At 33.0% G+C, this 26,016-nt stretch overlaps 1 protein-coding gene and 1 long non-coding RNA gene across 2 annotated transcripts in view; one reads left to right on the top strand and one right to left on the bottom strand.

Annotated features, from left to right (window-relative positions):
• LOC142984915 (uncharacterized) overlaps window positions 1-26,016 on the top strand; it is a 187,328-nt gene that overhangs the window by 139,344 nt on the left and 21,968 nt on the right. The window contains exon 2 of the mRNA XM_076132800.1: window positions 2,990-3,062. Coding sequence (XP_075988915.1) covers window positions 3,049-3,062 — 14 coding nt within the window. The 5' untranslated portion in view covers window positions 2,990-3,048. The remainder of the gene's footprint in view (window positions 1-2,989; window positions 3,063-26,016) is intronic.
• LOC142984926 (uncharacterized) overlaps window positions 16,432-26,016 on the bottom strand; it is a 35,592-nt gene continuing 26,007 nt past the window's right edge. Inside the window, exon 3 of the long non-coding RNA XR_012960172.1 lies at window positions 16,432-18,330. This is a non-coding gene — a long non-coding RNA (uncharacterized LOC142984926). The remainder of the gene's footprint in view (window positions 18,331-26,016) is intronic.

The raw sequence follows: 26,016 nt of genomic DNA, 5'->3' as shown, positions 1-26,016 counted from the left end.
CAAACCGAAGTCTTCTTCTTATCGTATGGTTAGTGGTGAACCTAGTGTCATAGTTGTTCAAGCCGTTCGAAGGCCTATGAAGTGGCCTATGGTTTAGTAAGTCAAAATGCAAAATCCCGTTTCTTGTGTCATATACATAAAACATTTTTGTCTCAAGTCTCATTATTTAAATCCATATGATGTAATCAAATTCAGGTTAATCTCACATAAAAAAACCTTATAGTATCAATGAGTGCCTTGCCTTTAATAAGTTCCCACGTAATATCTCATTATGCTAGTTAATCAATGATATTGGAGAAACTAAGGTTCCCATCGGTAGCCATTGTGTTGTTGATAGACATCTGGACTAGTTCCCGGGTTCGCTATCCGTTTGTTGTTCTTTTTACGTGCATTATTGAAAGATTTATCGCAATTTTCTTAATAGTGTTTGTTTGAGAAATTTCGATATTATTGAAAAAGTATGTAGCTGTAGAAACGAGCTTGGGAAACATGAAACATCGTGTCGTGAGGATGAAACTTTTGACTGTCAAATAAGCAGATGAAAATAAGGGTCGGTCTTATGATTGTCAGAATAATCTTATTTTCTAAGCGATACGTTAGGTAGTAGTAGGTAGGTCAGTAATATACTTAACATCATCAACATAAAATTACATCTGAATGATGCCAAGACATTCGAAGTACGTATAACAAATTAACAAAATTAAATCACTACGATATCACACTACTAAATAAACCATTCAACGAGAAAAGAAAACCGTAGTTATAAACGTCTAACGAATCGAAACTCTCACCCATTAGCCAAAGAAAAAAGTAACACGGAAACACCAATAAAAAGCACTGGAAACTTTTGAACGTCCCCACATCCTCAGTGATTTTGTTTGAGAAGTTGAACGTGCGAGTGGAAAATAAAAAGTAAACGGCACTCCCCAGTTACGTCCGGGAACGTTTAAATTCTTCCATTCCATTTTGTAGTGAAGTTCAAGTTACCCACATGATTTTGGTGCAAGTCAAAAGAGACTTTCTAACAGGAGAATAGACTAATGAATCAAAATCAGACAATGAACAAGATTTTTTTAACCGGTGCTCTAAAATTCTACACGTCATCTTAACTCCGTCTTTTCTTTCGTACGATCTGCGGTCAAGATTCTTTTACTTTGACTCTAGTAAAGACTTTTAGTCAAAAAATCAAATCTTCTCACTGACTTCAGTTTCTGGAGACATACAGTCACTTAGTTCAAAATATACCAGTCCAGACGTAGACCGCTTATTTTATAAAATGAATTCTTACAAGGAAAGTGTTACTATTACTATGCTAGGCTTCAAATTTTGCGACAACGTACGCTCAAAATCTTCTGGAACTATTTAAAGTCGCTGTCGCCTCCACTTCACACCATTGCACTGAAGTAAAATCTTATTTGCCACACAAACGAGCTATTTGTTTAGAATACTGGTTTAGAAAATTGCATTGCAGTTAAATTGCCGTTCAGTTTTCATTGCACTTATTGCACTACAGCAGGGTGGGAAGCTGACAGTTTACGGGGAAGCGTGAAGAATTGAAGACGTTTATGGGATGAAGTAAATGATTTATGAAACCCAGTTTATGTTTCTTGACATTTATGGATGTATATGATGATGAGTTGGGAAGACTGGTTATTAGTCATGCGATCTAATGAAGATTATTTCATTAAGTTTTATGTTTTTTTGCTAGTTGATAATGAAAATGAAGATATTTTTTATCTGTCACAAACTTTAGAGCTGAAACACGATTACCTTAGAGTAATGATATATATTTATATATACTGATATTTATTTTATTGTCAATTAAACCTAATATGCCATATCGAAAAGAGCAAGTGTAGTAAAAACTTGGGGCGATTTTCTACCACTATCGACTATCAACAGCCAGCTTTTGCTTGAAAACTGATCAGCGCCTCTAACAGGTGCCACTGAAAATAATTTTAAAGTTTAACTTTTTTACCGTGGCTAACTTGGCCAGCGTGGTGGACTCAAGGCCTAACCCCTCCCCCTCGTTTGGGGGGAGACCATTGCCCTGCGGTGGGACAGTAATGGGTTAAAAAAAAGTTTTTTAAAGAAAATCTCTCGATAATTACGACTGATGAAAATCGCGCCACTGAAGCAGAACATTTTCCCATTAATAATAGTGAATTGTAACTAAACTTTTATTATGTATCTATTGTTTGTCTTTATCATTTCATCGGAACAGGAAGAGACTTCTTAACTTATGTAATGACAAAAGTTTTTTCATATTGTATCGATATTATTCGGAACGATCAATAGGGGTACGGAATATCGTTATCTGGAATCGTGACAATATTAAAACTTTTCGGAACTAAATTTAGTATTGTACACTATATAATATTATGTCTTTGATTTCAATTTTTCTAACATCATCGGGCGTCAATTTTGGTCATAGATTTGTGAACGAATATTAATACATATTTATTTTTTAAAGATTTTTTTGTTTTCAAGATTTTTGCACGTTTTTAAAGAACTCGGTTACGTATTAAACTAAAATTTGGAATGCATGATAAATTACACAAATAAATAATTTGTCACAGGTGCAAAATTCTAAGTGCAGTTACGAGTACTTACGAGCGCTGGCATAAAATGGTAAATTAAATGTCACGATTTGTTTTCTTATATTACCATACTTTAATAGGATGCTGTGGGATTTTTAATTAAAATTTTATTTAATTATATTAAATTAGGCTTAAGTCTCAATAACTTTAATGCTGAATAAAAAATATTATCGTCTCTAGCTCAGCCAGACACATATTTCAATACGATCGTTACATCAATTCAACGAGATACTGCGCAGTTTAAAAAACCATTTCTAAAAATGCAGCATAAAATTCTAATATTTTCGCATTGAAATTCAATATTCAAACCATTCATTGTTCTCGAATATTCAGCGTTTTTCCATTCGTTTGATTTGACAAAAAACTGTATGAATTTTCATTTGTTCCAGTTGTACGCGGCGCAGACAAAATTCGTCAAAACTGGCTACCGAGTGAAAACATCACCGGCATGGATTCCGAAAGGTATTTATTTCTTTATTTATTAGATCACAACAGAACTAGTTTTTAAAATAGGTACATTTTGTTACAATACGCTAGGTAACGAAGCGTTATGTGCTTAGGTGCAACCCTTAGTATATCAGTCGGCCTACGGAGTATGTAATATACATATTATTATTACAATGATGATTTCAAAACTGATGATTTTGAAATTATTTATTGAATTAATGTTATTTTAGTTTTTGCGTTGTGTTATTTTAATAGTGGCAATGCTACCAGCATACTAGGGACTTTATCGGTGGACAGCGATGTGAATGAGTACTATAACGCATAGCCCACTTTCAAACCTCTTTTTGTTTTCCTTTGTGTAGGTACCTATTGTGTCTATATTTGTATAGTTTTAGCATAGCTTAAAATAATATCAATGTAAATATTCATTTGTTTACATAGTTTTAGCAGAAATTTAAGATATTCCAAAAACTGTATTTCGATTTCGACGAAATATATTTTTGCAGTTTTTGTATAAATAACTACTGTGTTTGTTTTTGTGGGCGTTTTGGATGCAAATATGAAAGTGGCCTGTTCTGTTTTCGATTGAAGCTTATATTTATTTAGTTGCTGAATAAACAACGTGCCGATTTATGTGGGAACGGACTTTTAAAACAATTTGTAGGTAACAACAGTTAACTTGTCAAGAAACGGCGTGCTAATTTATAATTGCAGTAAACAATAAGACACTACTTGAATTAAAACTTTCTCCTAAATCATCGATTATTAATCTCTCATAATCTCTCTCTCTTCCTGGCTATTCGTCCCATATGGTTGTGGGGTCAGCCTTCCTTTATGAGAGATTATTAATCTCTCATAATATTTTGCAAAAAGATTATTAAGCATTTAATTATCGCTTTAGAATTTATGTCTTATCTGGACACTCACAATAAAAAAATACAATAGTAGTCCTGGCATTCCATAGTCACAGTTACTTCTACAACCATAGTCACTTTAAAATGTGCAAAAAATCGCAACGTCAATTATGATGCATTGATATTTCAAATTCCACTTGCAAATATATTTCACGAATTCGAATTCAAAGCGAAAACATGACGTATTTCCCGTCCTTGACTGAATGCTACCGGTATATACGGCTATACGTCACTCGTTAGCCGATGGAGGCCGAGCAACAAGTCTATTGCATTCACACGAAGGTCGCTTCATGTTGCACGGATTACGGAGATAGGGGTAGGAATACCCTTGAGAATACAAGGGGTAAGTTTAAAAAAATATATGTTTTTAGGAAAAAATGTGTTAGTAGTTAGAATGTGCGTTATTTTTTTAGTAGAGAGGCGACTGTCTATTGATTGCCGACAAACGAGTAGCTATCGAGAAATGTATGAAAATGTAAACAGCGTTTTACAGGTGAACAATATTTTTTTCAAGTTATTTGAAATTATACTACTTGATATTATTAAATTTGGATTTCGGTGTTACATAACTTTGGTATTTTATACTTGACAAACAAATAAACTCTTATTTCCTATAGGTTTGTCAGTCATTTTTTATTCTACTATCGTTATGATGACAGACGCGCCCAAATACCTGTCAAAAATGTCAAAAGAAATCTTTTAGTAATTAGTTGATCAACTATTTGCAGTTAAAACAGTACTTAACATAAAACTGTAGCAATCGTTGTACTTTTTGTATGTTTGTAAATCTATTAAGAGCATATTGCATTTACGGGCGAAGGTCAGAGTCTTGTTGCACAGATTAGCTCGGAGACTGATCGGAACACTCTTGGGAATAGACGAGATTGCCTTGCGATAGTGCTTAGATAATGTAATTTGTTAGTCCATGGGAAATTGCGTATAGCGAGATTGTAGAACAAAATTAAATATGTAGAAGATGCCTTTTAGAAATGCTTTTGTTAAAATTTAAATAAAATATACGGTGAGGTGAGGCAAGGCATTGATAATTTTAAATTAATTTATTAGCTTAGCCAGATGTAGCTGTAATTAGATAAAAATGTAGTTAGAGAATTCAAGTAGAATGTAATATAATATACTCGTATTTATGACTTTCTCATTTTTTTAGCAAAGTTAGCAGTTGTAACTAAAATACAAACTTTTTAAATAAATTCAATTTGTAAAATGTGCAGATGGACCTAAGAGTAAAGTGTTTTAAATAAATTGTTTCAGTCTTAATAAATATGAGTTTCTACGAGTATGTAAACGGTCGTACCGTAAATTAAAATCACTTTCTGCATAAATAATGACCCTTAAGTAGGGTACCATTAAAACAAAAAAAAAGTATTTTTCACATCTAAATGTCTTTATCACCCGCACTTATAAAACATCAGAACACATTCGTCGGCAAAAATGCCACAATACCACAATTTATTATGCGTTAACCCTAAAATGCCGTTTATTTATTACCCCAAAATGTGGGTAAAAAGGCACGATAATGCTTAACACTTACGCTCGCAGTATTTATGTTTTTGGGGTAAAAGTCGTTATGCGTTCTCGCTTGAAAGAGTATGATTTTTGTGGAATGAAATGTTGCCAATTTCTGCGATTGAAATTGTTATGTAACATCAAACTGTAATGACCATAAAAGGCTTTCAGTTTGTTATAGAGGATATGACATACATGAATGGTGTAATTGCTACTAATAAAATATAAAAGTTTTATATGAGGCGGTTACTTAATTTTAGTAATATTAATAAATTCACTGCTGGGCAAGGGTTTCCTCCCGGAATAAGAGACGGGTTACGCCATGAGTCCAACACGCTGGCCAAGTGCGGGTTAGAGACTTTGCATACCTTCAAGAACTGTTCTAAAGAATATCATACTGTCTTTGTCACTTTGACGTGCATCGTAGCGGCAGAAAAACCTTAAAATTAGACGGTCTCCACGACACAGTGGTTAATGTCGCCACGCCCCTACTATTGCGTCGGCAGATCGTGTTTTTGGTTCCCAAACGGAACAAATATTTGTGCGTTTTGTTGTGTTTCGGGTCTATTTGTTTGTAAAAGTCCTCGCGACACAAGAGCAAGACATGCGGGAGATATCTTTTAAAGATCAATAAATGAAAAAATTATAAACTAATAAATGTTTCTGCATTCGGCCTCAAAACTCAGTCCGCAACTTTACTTTGACCGTCATAGTTTAATAACTTTACTAGATTCAACGTGATCAACTATGTACATACTGTTCACATGTGTTATATATTGTACATGCTACAATGAGGACAGGTGAATCATTTAGCAGGTCTGCTGCAAATTGGACTATATCTTACCTAATTTTATTACGAGGGGACGTGGAATTCCTTAGTAGTTTCTTTATCTAGTTTTACGTAGACCTTGCCGAATTCGCAGAACTAGGGTGTAAAAAGATTGCATAGGACCTTGGCTTGGGCCTTGGCTTACTTAGGATAATACGGAAGGCTAAGAAAAATTTCAATGGTTATTGACCGAATATGGTGAAATAAAAATTTTTCATCTCCCATAGATAGAAATTAAATCTCTATGGAAGTAGATAGTGTCATGGTTTTTAAGTACAAGTACTTACCAGTTATGCAGTGAATACTCTGCTTGCAAATGTTATGATGCTTGATATTTATAGTCTTCTTATCGGACTTATACATAAATTATTTTGGCTGTGAAACCAAAAAAATTTTAACAAAAAAATAAGCATTATTATCCCTCAGCTGTAAATTCTAAAACTCAAAATGGGTAGAAATGAGTTGAATAGATGCATAGATAGAAAGGTTATAATACAGATATAAAAAATACGTCATTTTAACTCTAAGGAAGACATATTTGTCAGTATAAAGCCCCTTCAAAACGGGCACAGCTGTGAGCCCATTCAATAAGCAAAATTACATTCAGTATAGAAATACGGCATTTTTCCTTAATAATATATGAATTCGCTCAAACTCGTATAAGAATCCTTTATAACTTGGATAATATGTTTACGAAAATAACTTTGGCGCGAGAATTGCTTAATATTAACTTAGTTAAATCATTTTGAATCGCATTAAGGATTGTTATGAAATATTCACGTAGCGAAATGGGCGAAACGAGCATTAAATATGTTGAAAATGTATAAAAATGTGTTAAGAAAAAATATATAAAAAATGCGTTGTAACTAACTATTTTATAGCTATAACATAAAGTTTGCAAACTAACTACTGCATTATTATATTCGAAAAATAGTGCAATCAGAAAACTTCGGTCGGGTCGTCTTCGTGTCGAGCGTTTGACGTTTATCAAAAATAGTTCTTTCCTAATTCACTAGAGGCGCTGATAGTTTTGCTTACAAAGATCAAAGATATCGATAGCAACTCGATTACCGACTCAATATTATAAGAAAACAGTTCATATGATTCTGTTATGTCACACACTGTATCTAAAATATTCATATATGCAAATAACCACATAGAAATGCGCTCTAAATACGCGAAACAAAAGCCCGTATTTTAGCATTCTTGTACAATATTTCCTAGACAGTTAGATATTCGTATTAAACTACATCTCTCGCACAAACGTCTTATATCTCGTATATGTTTTGTTCGCAACACGTAATGCCAGGATGTGTTGTGCGGATACGCCGGATACGATTGTTATGAGGGAGAAAGTATGTATGATTTTGTACGGTGTATTAGACTAATTTGTTGATCGTAAGTTTCCTAGAAGTAGTAGACTACGACTATCTTTACAATATACAATTTGTGACAAAATAAGAAATGTTTGTGATTGCTGATATAGAACATTTGTTTAAAAGGAGAAATGTTTTATTTTAATCATACTTTTTTGTGACAGCAAAAGTCTGTTTTAAACTTAATTATCGGTATTAATTGCAAATGGTTTCGGTAACATACTTCTGTAAGCTGTTTCCTATGTCTGTATGGCTAACTAACTGTCTGTATGCCTAACATTTTACAACATGAAAGTACACCTAATCAATTAAATAATACACTTCAATAAATTTTACGTTGTCCACAGCTAAAGTTACATTTAATAAACAACACTGTCACAGTATGATACGCACAAAACTTGTTGATTTACCGATCTTCATTGTACATTAAACAGGCCTAATTACATTCTCTCAAATAACAGAAAATACCTAGTGTCAGGTCAAAACTTAAACAATATTTTTTTGTCAGCATCTGCTTGGAGCAGCCACCATTTGTCATTTCGGCCAGGGTCGCAAAAACAGCTGTTTACTGAGGCACGCTCTGTTGACAGAAAACAATCAACAACATTTATAAGAAGTTTATTTTTCATTTTCTTTTTGAACTGACGACGGTGGTTGAGATGGCCACGTTATGTTCTATTGAAATAATGGTCTGTTGTTTTAAAAAATGAGTCTAATAGCGTATTAATGAGCATGTTTTCAAAGTATTTACTAACGTGTTCCAATAAATAATGGATAAGCTACTAACTACATTTTGCCTTGTCCGGCGATCGAACACAAGATTTCGTGATCGGTAACACAGTATCGTTTGAACCACAAAATTGACAGAGACATTTACCTGTGTACTCAAATAAGAGTATTAGCTGTGTGTTATCAATATGAACTGAAGAAGTCACAAGTCGCAATTTCGTTTTAAAAAAACATACAAAATAATGATATATTGCAATACTTATCTATGCCTTCAGACTGACATCTAGGGTGGCTTCTAAATGTTTTTTTTTTCAAATACGCCTTTACCAATGCAACTATACTGAGGAATAAATCTGTGAATAGATCGATGTTAAACCGTATCTACTACGTGTAATAACCATAGACAAGAAGTAAACATGAATGAAAAAGGTACAAATTTTATTGTCATACATCTATACTATCAATTTCTATAACGGATATCACGGATTCTTCACAATAAAGAAGTAATCGAAACCTCTTAACCTATAACTAAACCAATCGAATGGTAACGAATACCACAAATCTTTCTACTAGCCGTTTCCGCAATCGAATATTTCAAATCGATTTGTCGATGTGAATAGATTTTTCAATTAGTTATAGGTGATGTTTTGTAGCAGTTTGCTCCAAACGCAAACCACACTTACTTATTAAATATATTATTAAAAATATTTTAGTGAGATTTTGCTTTTCGCTCGAGTATGTCACCGTAATATTAGACATTCGCGTCGATTTTTAAAGGTATAATATTATACTTACGACATTAATTCAGGCTTCTGCAGCCTATGTGACACAATTATGCATGTACACATGTTATGCATAATATACAAAATTGTACTGTATTTATGTGTGAAAGGTTACGCGGTTTTATTGAAGAAATAAACAATATATATTTGTGTTTTATGCTTGATCGTTAAGTTTATAACCTTTATTTGGAACGCGGGTGAAATATCCGATATTTTATATTTTGTATTTTTCTTTCTGATTTACATACAAAGCAAATGGCTTACGCTCGAGGCACCGCAGTAAAAACATGATCTTTCCCGGGACGTAATTTATTACCCACAAAATTCTATCTAATTTTTATAGCGATTTAACTATTAGGACTATTTCAATCGATAGAAAAGAATTCATGGGGTAAAACGCATCCTATGTGTGAATCCAGGTAAAATGATCTGTGTACTAAATTTTATCAAAATTATTTAGCAGTTTTTTTCGTGAAACAAACATACATAATAAGTAATTCCTAACAAACTTTCGCATTTATGATATTAGTAGGATATTAAAAATATACTCAAGAGTCATACAAACGGTCATACAAACTAAGTATCATTTTCTATTATCATTTCCACGATTTCTTGCAAAACCAAGGTCTAAATAAAATACTTGCTTATTTCTCTTATTGTAAAAACCACAGATCTATCGTTTATCGGAGATTGCGGTCGACAGATGGTCTTGAACTTTGAAACATTGACCCGTGGTTACAGTTGGTTACAATAGATAGATCAATATTCATAGGTTTTTAGAACACCTTGAGTTTCTCAATCGGATTGGTTTTCTATATTTTTTTGTTATGTTATTATGTAGGCTGATTTTTTTATGTCGGACGGAATGTCCAGTGTCTTTACTATTCAGAGTTATTGTTGATAAAATATAGTTTAATATTAAATTGGAAAAGGACTGGTTTTTCGATCGCTACATTACTTTATTTGAGCAGTATTGTGACAAATAATGCACGGAAACGACTAAGTTATTATTATAATAAAGTTATCTTGATAAAAAGCAATTTCTTTCTTTTATAAAACGTACCATCGAATAACTACAGAGATATTGTATAAAAAAAAGTATTTTTTTAAAGCTTCAAATACTCAATACGAAGTTGCTACACACTATTTAAAATCAAAATCAAATCATTTATTAATTTAGGTCAAATGTTGACGCTTATGATAGTCGCTACAATTACTGAATCTACCACTGAAAGGGGGTTAGTAAAGCAAATACCATTTATTTGTACACATCAAAAACTCATCGGAAACGCCACCCACTTTCAAATGACGCAACAAAAATCTAGTCTAGCCTAAAATATCTCAGAATATCTAGGAATCGAGCTAGCTAATAAAGTGTAATAAGTGTATTGCGTAACCGTTGTAATGGCGAATGATAATCACTTTCGCTGCAAACGTATTGACATGCGCGGGAGTGCTACCGGCTAACGCATTGTGGGGACCATGATTTATATGTTTATTTTTGGGATAATTTATAAGTTTGTTTTACTGTGATTCAGGATTTTAGGTGGAGAGTTTGTTTGTTTATTTTTTGTGTAATTAGTTCTTCATATGCTTGGTTTACTTTCCTGTAGGTGTTTTTGCGAAATGTCTTCTATAAACTTTGTTGTGCGTTAATTTTTCTTTAGATTTTTGCGCGATTTATCCTTTTGCAGATTTTTGTTGTTATGTTCACGTTAGCGTGTGTTTTATTGCTTAAAATAGTCCTAAAGTATGTTTTGTTATGATTCAAACAAACGTTACACCTACTGTGAAAATGGTGGTTAGTAGGTGTACCTACTTTGGTTTATTGTAAATAGTTGCTAACTAAAGTGAGTTAGCAACTATTTACAATAAACCAAACCCATGTTAAGGTTTGTTTTGACAAACCAAAGATTGAAGATCATTTATTTGAAATGTAATAATTAATGTGTCAATAGCCCAATTTAAACCTACTACAAAAAAATAACATTATCTCCTCACTACAGCACTCATAGTCACTCTACACATCTGACGTAATCTCGATCGGTCGGCGCCGGCGCACGAAAGCGCCACGAGCCGCGTGCGTCACATTATTGTTGCTTGTTTGTATGTATCTGTTACAACATACTGTATATACCGGATACTGCACACCTGATTAACAACGGAGGTTTTTTAACAATATTTTAATGTTTTAGTACCTTTTTAATGAAAAATATGTGTATTAATTGCTGTAGTTTGTTTGCGGAAATGTTTTGTTTTAATACGTTTCTTAATACACTTGTTATAATTAATAACATTTAGATTAATATCAGTTAGATTGATATAATTAATGCGAAAGTTTGTAAGGATCGAAGTATGTTGGTTACTTCACTCAAAAACTACTGAACTGAGATACACAGTTAGTTATTTACACAATAATATTTACAATGAATAAAAGGTGATAAAGGCTTTAACTAAACCAAACTATATTAATATTTATAAAATATAGTCTGTTAATTATTATTCAGGATACTTTGTACCCTACGAAATCTTTTCATGTGGACGCAGTCGCAAGTAGAAGCTAGTATAAGTTAAATATTCTTAGTAGCCTGGAGTTAGGTAACATGTACGGTATAAGGCAATAGGCTTGCCTCTTATTATATCGGATTAAACGGTGAACAGCGAAACGTGGGTGTTCTATACATCTCTGCCTACACCTTTGTTTAAATGTAAAAAACAATAGGCAACTGTTGGAATAACAGGAAATGGACTGTGTTTATATTTGTTTATTCTGAGTCTCCTTGCTTTATAGGTTTTAGGTTGATCGATGACTTACATAAGTTTTTTTATAAGTTCTGGATGCGATACGATGGCAACAGACAATAAAGTATATAAATCTAATATATAAAATTCTCGCGTCACAGTTTTCGTTACCGTACTCCTACGAAACGGCTTGACCAATTCTCATGAAATTTTGTGAGCATATTGAGTAGGACTGAGAATCGGCCAACATCTATTTTTCATACCCCTATTTTTTTTTGATTAAATGGCTAAACGACGTTTGCCGGGTCAGCTAGTAAGTATAATATATATAGGCGTTTGCGCTGTAGTGTGTGTAACCAATTATCGTCGCAAGAATCTTAATACATGCGGTAAGCATACAAGAAATATACTTGCTTACGAAAGCTAAGGACAAACCGAGATAATATTTATAGACCCGGACTTTCCCTAGAACGTACTTTCTTAATATTTAAATTACTTTTGTTATAGGTATTTCTAGATTTTCCTTAACATCTTGCAAAATATTTTCCTATTTAATGTCTTTCGTACTGCCTCTGTGCAGATGTGGTTTGAAATACTGCTATTGTGGTCCTGGGTTTGATCCCCGAGCTGTGTGGTACCTACCTATTGAGTTTATGTTACTTCATATTGTTATTCATTTCTATCATTAGTAACCCAAAGTTTGGTACCTGGCCCTGGATACATGGACTATCATTAGAAATGGCAAAACGTCAATGTATTTCATAAACCTACACTTTTGGATACATGACAATAATTAATAAAAAAATAAACTAACACACATATTCTTTAATTTTCTTCTACATCACAGATTCATTTCGCATACTCAACGTCAACCTCAATAAAGTTAGCTCAGGAAAGCGTATAAACGTATATGTATGTATAGAAAAAACATGACAATAAAATTTAGCAATAACACTCGGAGATACAGCGGTGCTCGTAACCGGAGGATTCGAGCACGCAATATCTTCAGTATTCAATAAATCAAAACATTCTTGTACTTACACGGTAGGCGTACAGTTTGTAGCGTACTAACCGCCTGGTAGATTTGAATAAAGCCGGCAAAACACTAGCACGCATTATCACATGCTGTAGAATGTAATGTAATGTGTTGTGTGTGTTTGTCTATTGAATGTTAGTGTGACTTAGGAGAGTTATTCCCTATAGTCATAGAATTAATAACTTTGTTTTCAAATGCGAGCGCAGCGGAGTAATTATTAAAGTATACCTATCTCAGCTACCCATTGAACTATAGTCCTTTAATCATCTTCACGTGTTTTTGTTCGGCGTTCAGACAAAAAAAAAACAGGGATGAAAATAGCTGATAGTTGGCCGCCACTCGACAGCATCATACGACTGTACCCTTATAATTTGACAATACAAACTGCCACTTTCCCGCTACTTTCTGAACAACTTTTTGATATATTTCTCAACAAAGCCATTAGAAAACCTCGGGTTTTTGTTTGTAACTTCACAAGATTACAGGCGACTGAAGCCTACTCGTGCGAAGTACTGAATAAATTGTCCAAACCCGAATTTGTAGTAAAGTTATTTGATTCGTAGAATATTGGGATACTTCAAAGGGAACGTTTTATCTCAATGGTTTGTTTTACTAGAGTAATTTTTCGCTAGACTGCTTTGTGTGATTTTTGTCTGTTAAATGAGGCAGTTTGTTATAACGCGTGGTTAAGTTATGAAGGTTCGGTCAAAACTCCGATAGGTTAGCGTCGTTAGCTCTGAGAACTAGACATTACTAGACAAGCAGTAGTGGTTGAATTTAATTTGATTTTAAATTTGCGATCTTTAAGCAGACGGTCAATTTTGTACATCGTCGTCAACTAAAGCAGTGAGATTTGTATGTACAAATTATATACGTAGAACAATTTATTTTCATCCAAACATTTAGAATTCTAAATATTCAATGTGTGGTATATTATGTCAAACGTTTGTTACTCGATAGCAGTGACTAGAAAATCGCGCTACAAAACAATGTAGGTACAGTTCTTAGGTAACTGGAGGTTGTTAGGTTTATTCTAAATCAACAGTACCTTTTTCAAGATGTCACGCCGTAAATTGTCTAAGAAAAATATTTATTTCACCGTCTAGAATAAGAAAACATTTTCTTTATGCTTCGACCTTTTTAAACCTTAAATTATTCGTCGACCTAAATACGGTGTTTCAATTATTTATTTTGGTTCAACAATCTTGTTGATATTTCTCTTGTTTTACGAGAGTATTTTCTTCTTTCAAACAATTGTAAATCTACGAATTGTATAAAAAGAACAATAAGAACCGCTATTATTTCATTTTAAATGAACTTGTGACCTTCACCTTGACCTCAGGGCTGTAAATCGCTGGGGTTTAGCACCCAGCGTAAGGGCTGTCGCGTAAAAGAATATATTTGCTTCGGAAGTTTTGACAAACATTTTATTTATGTAGACTGGATTATTTACTTTGTATTCTAAGGAAAATTTATTGGTAAATTTTAATACAATGATAGAAAGAATGATTTCTTAGTAACAGATTATAATTACGACGTTAGTTTAGTTATACAGTTTATTTCTAAACTAGCTGACCCGCGCAACTTCGCTTGCGTCACCTAAGAGAGAATAGTTCATAATTTTCCCCGTTTTTGTAACATTTTTCACTGGTACTCTGCTCTTATTGGTAGTAGCGTGATGTTATATAGCCTATAACCTTCCTCGATAAATGGACTATCTAACACTGAAAGAATTTTTCAAATCGGACCAGTAGTTCCTGAGATTAGCGCGTTCAAACAAACAAACAAACAAACTCTTCAGCTTTATAATATTAGTATAGAAAAATCTATTAGTAGTATTTATAAAGCAATTTTTTTTTTACCCATAAATTTCTTATAAATTTATCAGTCAAATGGGCACTGATATTTACGTCTAAAGTGTAGTTATTATAGTAAACTAAAAAGTTATTTTTAACTTTCATGTTTTAATGCAACCTAGAACTATGAAATGCGGCAACCGCGGAAGGTCAAGGGCGGGCTGAATAGATCTTTAGCACGAGATACAGTTAAAACGGTGAAATATTATAATTTGTATAATTACATATTCTCACGAAAGATTTGTTTTGAACGGAAGTTGACATTGTTTACTATTTTGTAGCTCTGTATCCGTTTTGTTTAAATAACAGAGATGTGTTAAAAAGTTAATAATAATACAATTAGTTAGATATTTTTTCTTATTACCTAGAAGATCGAAACCTTAGTTTTTATTAGTATGACTTTTATGGTATTTGAAATATTACCTGAAAAAAAAACTGCCTGCATAAAAATACCCAGAGTAACTACATATTTCATCATTATTCCTGAAAATGCGTCAACCCTAAACCCAAGGACACAACAGTAACGGGTTACGAGGTTTTCAATCTTATTACTCTGAATTCAGGCTTTATTACCTACTATTTGTTTAGGTCAGATTAAAATAAATGCCTTCGCCAACGTTACGGGAGTTAGCACGGATTTCTACAGGTCTACATTAAATGTGCGTCAAATGAAGAAACTTTAGTGTTAAAACGTAAATGCTGTGTTTGACATTTAGTGTATTTAAAACATTTTTGTTTTTATAGGATTTTGTTCAAGAATTGTCGAACACTTTTATACTTGGGACAGTTCATATTATTTTGTGTCACGTACCCAATTCTTGTGGGATAAAAGAACTTAAATAAATTATAATTCAATAATTATTGAATACATCATCAGTGTTGACTTAAATATAACATTTAGTTAATAAGTACTAACTTTAATTCCATTATGACAAAAGTAAGATTGAAAAAATGCCCATTGCTATCCCACTGCTGGGCACGATTTTCCTCTTTTAATGAGAGAGACTAGATAAAGTTATAATTACATAAATCAAAACACGTTTCCAACAATTTTGTGGATAGTTCATGATTAAATTGAACGCTCAATTAACCTGTCAAACTTGAGTTAAAACAATGTATTTTCGCGCACATTTCATGCGAGTGAAATTTAAATTCGTGATAGTAATTATGCATACATCGCTCTACATAAGGAACATTTTAATAAAGATATAGAGGAAAAGGAAATGGTAGAGTAATTTCTAGGAAATTTTAAGTAAACTCATTATTAACTTTAACGAAACGTCTACTGTCTTGAGTAAATAAACGCTAGTTGTAACTTAATTAGATGCAATAATTAACTCTGCCTTCTTGTAGCAAAAGAAAATAAATTATGCGAAAATATATTGTTTGAATACACTTTCTTAACGCCGAATACCGCTGTAATTTTAATAAAAACTGGAATACCTGTATTTCGAAATCAAAGTTGCTCATGTTACTTGCAAATATTGTAGCTTACGTTATACTAAATACTTTTTTGAAATCGGTTTTCGACTTTCGTACATATTAATTACAAACAAACAAAAAAACAAAATCTTTCCTCTTATTATCACTACATAGTATAAAACAAAGTCGCCCATTTTGTCTGTAGTCCCTTCGTATGCATAAAACTTTAAAACTACGCAACGGATTTTGATGCGGTTTTCACTAATAGAAAGAGTATTTTCTCCGACAGGTTTTTATATATAATTGAAATACATTGAAACTATATTAGCTGAGTTACAGCGATTTATGTCCAAGAAGTCAGAAAAAAAATCTAATTGAAGATTGCATTTGTGCGTGCGCCGCTTATACCGTTGGATACAAGTAAGAACAATGTATAGCAAAAACATTGGTCTTTATTAGTTCTACAAAAAAGTCCGCGATGACATATATCCAGCTTTTTTATTTAAGTCACAAAAACTACTTTTCTGTATTAAAAAAACATTTAATTCGTTGGGTGATGTTTAACTGGTGATATAACCAATAATACATATATCCTTATCAAAATAAGTAAGTTCATCATCACGAGCATTTAATTTAGATTATTTTTGCAGTTTACAGTGTGTTATTTAAACATATAGTTTAGGAGATATCACGATATTAGTATTGCGGCACGGTACGGGCCGGCCGCGGCGGCGGGGGCAGTAAAAGTAATAAAATGTAGAATGTAAATAATTTAAAAAGTAAACAAGAAAATAATAGTTAGATGTATATAACAAAAGTAGGTAAGTACATAAAAAAAAAAACAAAAAATATAAAAAACGGTACATAAAAAATAAATAATATTAAAAAGTAGGTACTACGACTTTGATCTATACATATAAGACAAAAAAAATCTGTACATTACTTAAATATTTTTTCCAAAAACTGATAGGGGGGGCGATCAAAGAAGAGTCACAGAAACCAAAAAACATTTTAATATTTTAAACGCGGTTAAGGGAAAGAGAAGTTATTGTGAATTGAAAATTAGTATCCAATATGTGTTGGTGCGTTGACTGTATTTGTCGAAGTAGCGGGATACACGCAAACGAAGTTGCGCGGGTCAGCTAGTATTAGTATAAAGTAAAGATGGACGGTAGGACTACTCAAAAGCGAAACTAGCTCAGCTAGTACTATATCATCGTAAAATGCTCTAAGAAAATATTTTCACTTTAAAACAGAATAATTTAAGCATTCTCAGTATGTTTTCATATGATGAATGACACTAAAATAGTGGCTATTCATAACTCAGAACTGAGGGCTATTCAGCTGCTTTTCTCTTAAAAACCTTGGTTTTAAAAACTTGGAGCTTTCTTAATGAAGATTAATAGTTGAAGGGGTGGATTCTGAGGGTTTGTAAATGAATATGCGGATTAAAATAGGAATTAAGTAGTGTGTAAGTTTATAGTGTGTTATATAGTTTTGTAAGGATCGTTTACGAAAACGGTGACGTAAATAGTGGTGTTAAAAGCCTGAGGCAAACATATAAAATGTACAATTTTTTTGGTATATTATTTATTTTAAACAGAAATAATAAAATCCTTATTAACTTATGAATCTTGTGTCATGAGGACTTTTGCAAAAACACAGAAAAACAAACACAATGAACAACTAGAGCCGAAACAGCTATTAATGGCGCACATATAACTTGCTTATTCCACGTAGCAATTGTAAATGAAAATGACAACATCACAAAAAACATTGTCATAGAATCAAAAGACTTGCCTTAATTTTTCAAATCATTGTCGATGTAATTTTTTGAATTTAAAAATCTTTTTCGCCTCACTTCGTATTATATTCCTCCTTATAAAGAACAATCCTATCATTACCAATACATTTCTACATTATGTCATAACAATATCAATCTACCCTCAAACGTCAAGTAGTAAAAAACTTCACAAACTTACATCTTGACCTTATTGAGAGCCTCAATGATGACGGAAGATCTAACTTTACTTCAATACGCTGCTAATTGGCTTCTTAGAAGTTCCATTGAGTCTGAAAACATCAAAGCGTTTTCATTACAAATGTTTGGGAAAGGTATATTTTCTTTAAGGTAATTTGTAAAAATATTTTTTAGACAATTTGACTAATAGTCGTTCGCCTGTCCAGTATATGACAATAGGGTCGCCTGCTATTACATAGGCTCACATTTGCTCCGTTTGCGTACAAAGTTCATTCCCTTATTTGAAAAAATCATTGCTGAAAGAGGAATAGTGCATTTCAGCCGCTACGGGATTATTTTCGCAAAAACTAGCTCATAATTTTTCTTTAACTGTATCCGTACTTTGAAAGCGTAACAGATAGACACCTAGGCAGACTTTTGTATGTGTACTATTTGTATTGATTTAACTTTCAGTAGAATAAAAGTTTTAATCTAGGTCTAGCTAATAATGACCTTTTTTACCCCAAGACTGTTTTCCAATCCTGGGCAAGAGTCTTCTCTCGAACTAAAATATTACCATAAAAATATATAAATTAACCTATTTTGGAAATAAATACTATCCGCCACATACTATATTATCAGGGTATCAGTCTATGATCGATATGTTCTTTATGTTTACATTATATAAAAATGATTTGTTTATAATGACACAGTAATGTGTTTATATTGACTTGTTTATTACGTAGCGTGTTATTTATGATTGATTGACTTGTAATGTCCGCTGGACGCTAATGGCGGAAATCCTACGTAATTATTTGTTTTCTTTTAACTATTTTTCATGTAAAATAGTTGCTAAGCTCAAGGCTTATTATGGTAGTGTGACTATGTCGGAGTAGGAGTAATTTAATTAAATTTCGGTGCCTTATCATGAGGATGTTTGCTTCAGAGACTTTTTCACAAATAGATCACCTTCAAAATCCTGTAAGTTCCCCAAAAAATTAAATAATTCATACATACATAAAATCATGCCTTCTTCGGGCAGATACCAGATAAGGCCACTGTAAATAATGTTTATATAAATTGATTTTCGGAGTAGTAGCTGTTTAGTTCATTAGGAACTCTAAGAGGAAGAGAATTCCTAATGTTTACCTACTATAATGGAAACCAGCAACAAACTAGGTATTCAATATTGGAGCTTTTAAAAAGATTTCTAATCACAAACTTTCCATATTCATCTCCCCACATCACACAAACCCTCATTGCTCCTGCTATCAAGAAACTTCCTTCATCCCTCAATGAACCACGTAAAACTTTACATTAAAGATGATCAGCACACCGCGCAGAACCGCAGAGCAATAAATAGGCCTAAACACACAGCGCGCCAGACGCGACCGGGGGCTTTCTCTGAATTATGTATGCTATTAGTAATGCTGTATATGCTTCCTTCTTGGTTCTTCTACTTGATGTAACATTGAGGTTATGACGTGGAGCTACGTAACGTCTTCTTTATATACTCGATTAGTACCACTGTCATTCGACCAGTGATTTTTGCAAATCACGATATTTAATTTTCCCGACATTTTATTTGATTGTTAGGGATTTCTAGTTTGTACTAAAGGCAGTAGTTAATTGTTATTTTATAAATAAGTTTCCAATTAATTCCTATCCTATTGCTGAGACACAATCTCCTTTCAATGAGAGGGAGAGATATGGCTTTCTTTCCGCCAAGTGGACCAACTAAAAGTATTGTTTTACCCCTTCAAAAACTCTTACGGTACCAACACGACATTTGTCATCACTATGATAACTTAAATTTCCTAACAAAAAACATACAGATTAAAATAATATACAAAAATACCTTACATTATAATAAAAGTGTGTCCAAGGACAAAAGTATTTCTCGTTTGTATAACAAATGATATGTCGCATGTCGTCGAGTGTCGCGAGTTGACGAAAATGGGACGTTTCCTTTCGCGCAAAGAATAGGGCACTACTTGTTGATGTTACTATGACATGTATTGAAAAAAGATATGTTTTTTGTGTGTACAAAAGCAGTACAAAGCGAGAATTGTGTAGCCAATGCGCTCAGCGGTCCGTAGACCAGCAGTGATAGGTTAAGCAACTCCAAATCCGTAGATGGGTAGTTAGCTGAGCTGAGCTCGCTGAGCTTAAATACCACATAGTGGTATTTAAGCTCAGCGTTTTCGAACTGCGAAGTGATATATTTTACCTTTCAGGAATGAAGGAAGGGAAATCTATACAAGCGGACTGATCTATGCCGTATAATTTTAACCAACTACCGAAGTAGGTATTCCAAAATTTTTTGTCAACATTTTATGTATGTCTTAACCATAGCAATAGATAACGTCAACCGTCTGTATATTAAATAGTAGAAGGACTATATTATTCTACAGACACTTAACGCGTAATACCATAAAATTACATAAATCCCCTTCATTTAAACGTCTGTCACTGAACTCCGTTTAGCGAGCCTCAAGGCAAACGGCTTTTACCGATAACTAGCTAACTATCAGATAACTGCTGGATAACTTGTTGTCGGAACTAAGAGTTAGTATCGATACGTCCGGTGCCTGCAGCGGTTGTTTACTTGTTTATGTATGGAAAATCTGGATGGCTTGTGTTTTCCTATATGTTAAGCTAATTACTTACTTGAGGACGCAGAAGATCTGTCCATGTGAAATTTGGGTATAAATAATAAATAAAAAATAGGGAAAACATTGGAAAAATAATGTCTGTTTGTTTTGATTACTGGTGTTGGGCTATTTCAGTGCCAAAGTACATCTAAATTGTTTAAGAGGTTTAGGTGTGCAAGGGTAACAGACAGACTTTGTAATAATATAGTAGAATACATAATATAAAATCACGCCCCTTTTTCCATAATATGTGTAGGCAGGGATCAAAATAGCAACTTCCTACGATCCCTAAAAATTGCCCTTGCTTCAATTACACCCAAACTTCATGTCATATAAGAGTTTCTTCTAAAAATAAAATAACTGTAAAGTGTCAACTCCCGCCTTGTAACAAAACCCCTTATTTCACGAGTCATTCACAACACCTACGAGCATCAATACCTTCTCCTTTGTAACGCCATCGATCGCATTTTGAATAAATAACCACATTAGTTTGGGAAATACCTGCTTTGTGGGAAAAACGACACTCGTTACCGCGATAGGCTTCATTACACCCTCTTTCATATGCGATTATAGCCCCTATTGTTAGGTAATAGGGGTGAAAATTGCGTGTTCAGTTGTTGGCTTCACGTTGTGAATTAACCAAAGTTTGTATTGGATTTATCTGTGTTAGAAGTCGAAGGAAATGTAGCTTTTTATAGGTTTTTTACTTTAAAATCTGTTGTTAAGTGTCAAGCTCAATAAAATATGTATATTTTGAGAGATTTTCAGCAAGTCATGTTGAGATTTTCAATAAGCTTGTTGAATTCAATGGCATATAGTAAATGGGGTGATATTTGTGACACTTCATAGTGCACACGTAAATATTAATTTTTAAACTCTCGCGTTGCATGTTTAATGTATAATAGAATACGGGAATTAACGCGAACACGCATTTTACCTTAAAATGCCTAACGTTTGCACTCGCCGTTAATTCCCGTATTCTATTATACATTAAACACACGTAAATCTATAGAAAATGTACAAATTTTGGCTTTTGTCTAAGCTTATCGGTAAACCCTGTAGGTTATAGGAGCGCAGGCCATCAATATGATTTAAAGAATGGTAGATATTTTTTTAATAAAAAAAAAAGTATTTCAACTCGCACTTACTTATTAAGTTGTTCTTTAAATATATACAAAGGCAATTTATTTGACGTGTAAAATATTTACTCTTTCTATTAATGTCTTTGAGTCAAAGGCTTAATATTTTAGTTATAAGAGTGTTTGCTTTGCTTTATTCACAAAGTCAATCTTTTTTATGACTGACACTTTAATTTTCATATGGCTCATGATTTACAAAGGAACTTCATACATATATTATTTAGTTAGATGATCAAAGTTTCATTTCGAAAATAAAGATTCTTTGATGTTAAAAAATTAAACACACGTTATCAAAAAGTTTACTTTTGAATAGCCTTTTGAAATATAACTAAGTTACGATTATAATTATTAAAGTGATCTACATCACACTTGTAACTGTAATTTTGCTTAAATATTTATATCTGTTTTACTAAAGACAATAGCATTTCATTATGAAGGCACTAATTTGAAAATTAGTTTTAAATGTCAAACCCATTATATGATCAAAAGTTTAAAATAACGCTACAGCAAGCTAAAAATACGAACATTTATATCATTAGCTAACATTGATATCATTAGCTAAATGCACTTAACGTAATTAAATAGAAAATATAATAAAAAATAATAACAGGAAAGTGCTTTTACTGTTTTAAAATTGAACTTTTACTATAAACTTCGTTAAACGGGTACCGTTATGAAATAAATTGATTTTCCCTACAATTTCCTATGGAAACACTTTAAAAAGTAAAAGCTTTTTAACGCCGCGGTACGAGTGGACCTCGGTACTGTGGAAATAACTTCAATATGGAAAATTTGTTTAATTTTTTAATAGATGTAAGTCAATTTGTTAGACGTTTTTATATCTTTAAGCAAAGCGTGTTTAAGCGGCTATATGTTATATTTTCATTAAATATTATTGCATGTATTATTCTGGAGATATCGATATAGTTCATGGATCGTCTTAATTACGGACAACAGGGACAATAAAGTTCTACATTTAGTATGCCATGAAATGGTAGCCACGTTTTGTAACATTTTTGTCATGCACCATTAAAATCTACTCAGCAAATATTTCAATATAACAGATTTTCCAAGTTACACTATTATTATAGCAATACTATATTGTATCTACAAGTTACCTGTCCAAACAAAAAAAAACATAGGAATATCCGGTAAACAAAAAACAACATAAAAATTAGCAACAAAATGCGTGCAGACAAGAATTTTCCTTCACTTCCTGCCATTGGTTGCCGTTACAACGCCGGCAGCTGTCAGTAAGCACTCCTGCGCTCACCAGCTGTTGCGCATGCGCTGAAGCAGCCAACCACGACCGACGATGACAGAGCTCCATAGCGGACGATATCGCAGAAATGCAAAATATTGGTCGTTTCTTTTCGAATTTTACACGATGTTTTATGGTTATTTGAAGGTCGATTGTAGTAAATTTTGAAACAGAAGTTTTACTTATGACCTTTTAAACATTAATCAATGTATATTTTATACATTTAGTTGCTACTTTTTGGTCACACTGCTCTATAGGAAACTATGCAATTTTAACCGGACGGACGGATGGACGGACGCACAATATGCGCGTCATTAGCTTTTTTTGCGCCTTACTTCGTTCTGTTATCAAACTTGATCTAATTGCTTTACAGTCAACTGGCTGTTTCTCCCAAATTTTCAGGCTCTGTTTGACTTTGAACTACTCGTAATTAAATAAATCTTATATTACTTTGGAAAATCAACTAACCATTAGCAATAAAACAGCATCATGAACTTTTGAACTAGATTTTCTTCGTGGGTGTAAATCGGGACTCGAACTCACGACTTTCGAAGCCTTAACCGTTAAGCTTTCAATTTAGCTTAGGTCATTATGGACTTTACTTAATTGGAACACGAGTCACATATTGCATCTCTTTCTTTTGTATGAAGAGTGAGGGAGACAGAAATATATGGAAGTTGACCCTTGCAGGGAAAGGTGCGGTTGTCCGTTGTTTCGCTTCCTTGCGCAAGAGTTGATTTTTTTATTTTGAGTCGTTGTGTGCGGGTTCGCGGCTGTGTGGTGGATTATTTTGTTTTTGTGATTATTTGTGCTTGTTTATATTATGTGACATGGATGGAGAGAGGTGAGATTTTCAATGATATCTTATAGTTGTAATTTTCGTGATGTTGTTTTGATGATATTCGTAAAGTTCAAGATGTTTGTCATTAATAATATAGTAATATCTGCTCGTTATCTAAAATAGTTAATTATTCATTTTTGGAGGAGCCTTGTCCCCTAAAATAGAACAGTTACAGATTAAGTTTATTTATTTTAATTAGGTAGAACAAAAATACTAAACGCATTAGTCAATTCGTTATCATTTTTCTCAACTGTTCTACAGCAGTGAGAAGTTTCGAGACTTATTTACTTGTTACTATTTAAAGCCAGTGTGAAATATTTTGATACATGATACATTATATCTATTTATTTTCGTTATAGTACAATTGAAATAATACCATAATAAATAATAAATTTAACCCATTAATGTCCCACTGCTGGGCAAGGGTCTCCTCCCGTAATGAGGGAGGGGTTAGGCCTTGAGTCCACCACGCTGGCCAAGTGCGGGTTACCATAGTGCCACATTAATTTTAAAACTGCTTTGACTTAATCTTAATGACTTTCAACACAATATCATCCGAAACCATACATATGTATGAAACCTGTATGAACTTCATACACAAATATTCCACACTATAAGTCTTCAGATTACAGCCAGTTGAATGTAATCTGCATACTGAGTGCTTCATGTACGTACTAATCGGGTTTACTGTGAAAATTTGTTTTGTATGAAATTATGTATGTATGGGTGGTAGTTGTTTCGTTTGTTTGTAATATATAGCTAAATCTGCCTTAATCTTGTTAATGTGAAATTGTATTAATTGGTATTTGCAGAACTTATTGCTTTACATTTTTTTGAGAAGTAGGTTCCATAGAGATATTATTTTTCATTTTAATTCTTAGTCTCAATTTTCATTTTAATACTTAGTCCCAATATAAAACTTCTTCTTATTCGCTAAACTATTATTTATTATATAGCTAGGGATATTGTAAACGATAGAAGAGTGTCCGAGATATTTGATGAATTACATCATTACTTTTAAAACATTCTAGAATGTAGATATCGAAATTCAGTAATTAACAGCTCAGACCCCAGAACACAATACAGAAAAAGGAGAAGAATAAGATTTGACAATGCATTAAACGAACAAAAATCCAAAAAACTATTTCACTCAAATCCATACTAATATTATAAATGCGAAAGTAACTCTGTCTGTCTGACTGTCTGCTACTCAATCACGCCTAAACTACTGAACAAATTTGCATGAAATTTGGTATGGAGATATTTTAATACCCGAGAAAGGACATAGGCTTTATATCATCACGCTACGACCAAAAGGAGCAGAGTACCAGTAATTAATGTTACAAAAACGGGGAAAAATTTCACCCATTCTCTCTTATTGGACGCAAGCGAAGTTGCGCGGGTTAGCTAGTAATATATATTATGTCCTCTCTATATCAACAAAACACACTCGAAAATACTTTCAAACACTAACTTCAACACACTGTTAGATATTTCCACTCGTTACCCGGATATCCTAGTTGCGTATCAAATATCTCTCGTCGAGTTTATTTTGCTAAACTCCTGCAAATGCTACGTTATTTACTTTCAGTTGCAGTATCGGAAATGCCCTCAGGTGCTTCAAGTAAGCTTCCAGTATTGTTATAGAATGTGTATTACAAATGTTTTTGCACTTAGGTTTAAAAGGTTTGAAAACGAAGCAATTTGCGGTTTAGTTCTGCCCGGATTTACTTAAGTTTGTATATTTTCTTTCGCCTTGTTTGGCAATTAATTGATGTATTTGGGTATTTAATGTTTATAATTAAAGGTAATTACTGATAAATTTTGCTTAAGTATGTCTTTCTGTTAACACTTTAACGATCTAACGGCTAAATTGATTGAGCCAAAGACAAGCAGGCTGATCC

This window comes from Anticarsia gemmatalis, chromosome 2, assembly GCF_050436995.1.
Source record: "Anticarsia gemmatalis isolate Benzon Research Colony breed Stoneville strain chromosome 2, ilAntGemm2 primary, whole genome shotgun sequence".
In the NCBI taxonomy this organism is placed as follows: domain Eukaryota; kingdom Metazoa; phylum Arthropoda; class Insecta; order Lepidoptera; family Erebidae; genus Anticarsia; species Anticarsia gemmatalis.
Note: the sequence above shows the minus strand (reverse complement) of the source record. Positions and strands in the feature narration are given on the sequence as shown.